At 37.3% G+C, this 1438-nt stretch overlaps 1 protein-coding gene across 1 annotated transcript in view; it reads right to left on the reverse strand.

Annotated features, from left to right (window-relative positions):
- The window catches only part of LOC107656696 (importin-4-like), a gene marked incomplete at its 5' end in the record, with an annotated part of 13017 nt that extends 11929 nt beyond the window's left edge, over positions 1–1088 (reverse strand). The window contains 5 exons of the mRNA XM_016444638.1: positions 141–270; positions 367–475; positions 586–695; positions 806–859; positions 960–1088. Coding sequence (XP_016300124.1) covers positions 141–270; positions 367–475; positions 586–695; positions 806–859; positions 960–1088 — 532 coding nt within the window. The remainder of the gene's footprint in view (positions 1–140; positions 271–366; positions 476–585; positions 696–805; positions 860–959) is intronic.
- Between the last annotated feature and the right edge of the window lie 350 nt (positions 1089–1438).

Below are 1438 nucleotides of genomic sequence, written 5' to 3' on the forward strand. Positions count from 1 at the left end.
ATAATCATTTATAATTGTATTATTATTATTATAATTATTATTATAAATAAATATTAAATCAAATAAATATAGCCAATTACATTGATAAAGCATTAGGTTTATCATAAAAAGGTACACATTAATAGTGTCTGCATGCTAACCTAAGTTCTCTAAGAAGTTCTCCAAGGCGTAGAAGGCCTTCGTCATGTGGCCGATTTTGGTCTGATTCACTGAAGACAAGTATCCATGCAACAACGGCATCAGCTCAGCATGGAATTTACTGACGTCTGGCTATTAGAAACAAATCAACCCATTTTAAACTCAAATCAAGCTAATGAATAATCATAAAAGCCATCAAATATTACAGTATTGACATTTCAATCTGACCTGGAGGTGTTCAGAAAACTGTCCGAGGGCAAAGAGCGCTGCACTACGGACCACCTGGTTCTTGTCCGACAGACTGCGACACACTGTTTGAAGCATGGATGACAACATCCTAACACAAAAACACAAATTTAAAGCACTGAGCAGCACTTTTTTCATGCATATGGAAATTGTGTGTTATGAATATGGGTAGAAATCTATGCATTGTAGAGTAAAACTTACTTGGTGCGGATGTGATCTGCACAGCCTTCGGCGAGCACAGCCATACACATGAGACCTCCTTTACGCTCATATGAGTTCTCACTTGATAAACATGCCTGAGTGAAAGGCAACTGCAGGATATAAAAACAGACATTTTAATAGGGTCACTGGCCACTGGAATGTTTTAGTCTACTTTTCCTACTACGGCCAAGTTTTCCAATAAGTGTTTTTGTTTACTAACCAGCTGGTTGAAGAGTTTTTCAGGTGGCATATGAAGAGCCATGGTGTCAATGACCTACAGGGGAATGCATATCATATATTACGGTAGTTTGAGAGAGGGTGAGATGGGTACAGGGTGAATGAGTGAAAGAAATAAAGCATGCAAAGGGACTGACCTGAACAGCAAAGCCCTCAGTGTCGTTTTCCTCATCCTCTGGGTCCTCTTCTCCAGGAGGGGGCGCTGCACTCAAGATTGGAAACACTACTTGCAGGATTGGCTGCAGGAGTTTATGCTTTAATACAGCCTTAAGAAGATAAAAAATGACAAGTGTTTATTAGTAGTAATAATTTAAATCATTTTGTGTATGGAAATCACAGAGTCTCAGGTGGCATGCCTATGGACCCCACAGTTAGACAAAAAAATTGCATGTCCTGAATCTCCAGATCTAATCTCACTGGTTGATGTTAGGCAACTTAAAAAGCAGACAGGTTTTTATGATAAAATAACAAAACCACAGGGTCTTATTTGTAGAAATTTAAACTTTTTTCGTATTTTTTTTAAAAAAGCAACTCTTCATAGTTCAAAATTTAATATAATGACACTTATTTGTTATTTATTTAGTCATTTAGCAGACACTTTTATCCAAAGCGACTT

Source organism: Sinocyclocheilus anshuiensis, unplaced genomic scaffold (assembly GCF_001515605.1).
Source record: "Sinocyclocheilus anshuiensis isolate Anshui unplaced genomic scaffold, SAMN03320099.WGS_v1.1 scaffold3376, whole genome shotgun sequence".
NCBI lineage: Eukaryota > Metazoa > Chordata > Actinopteri > Cypriniformes > Cyprinidae > Sinocyclocheilus > Sinocyclocheilus anshuiensis.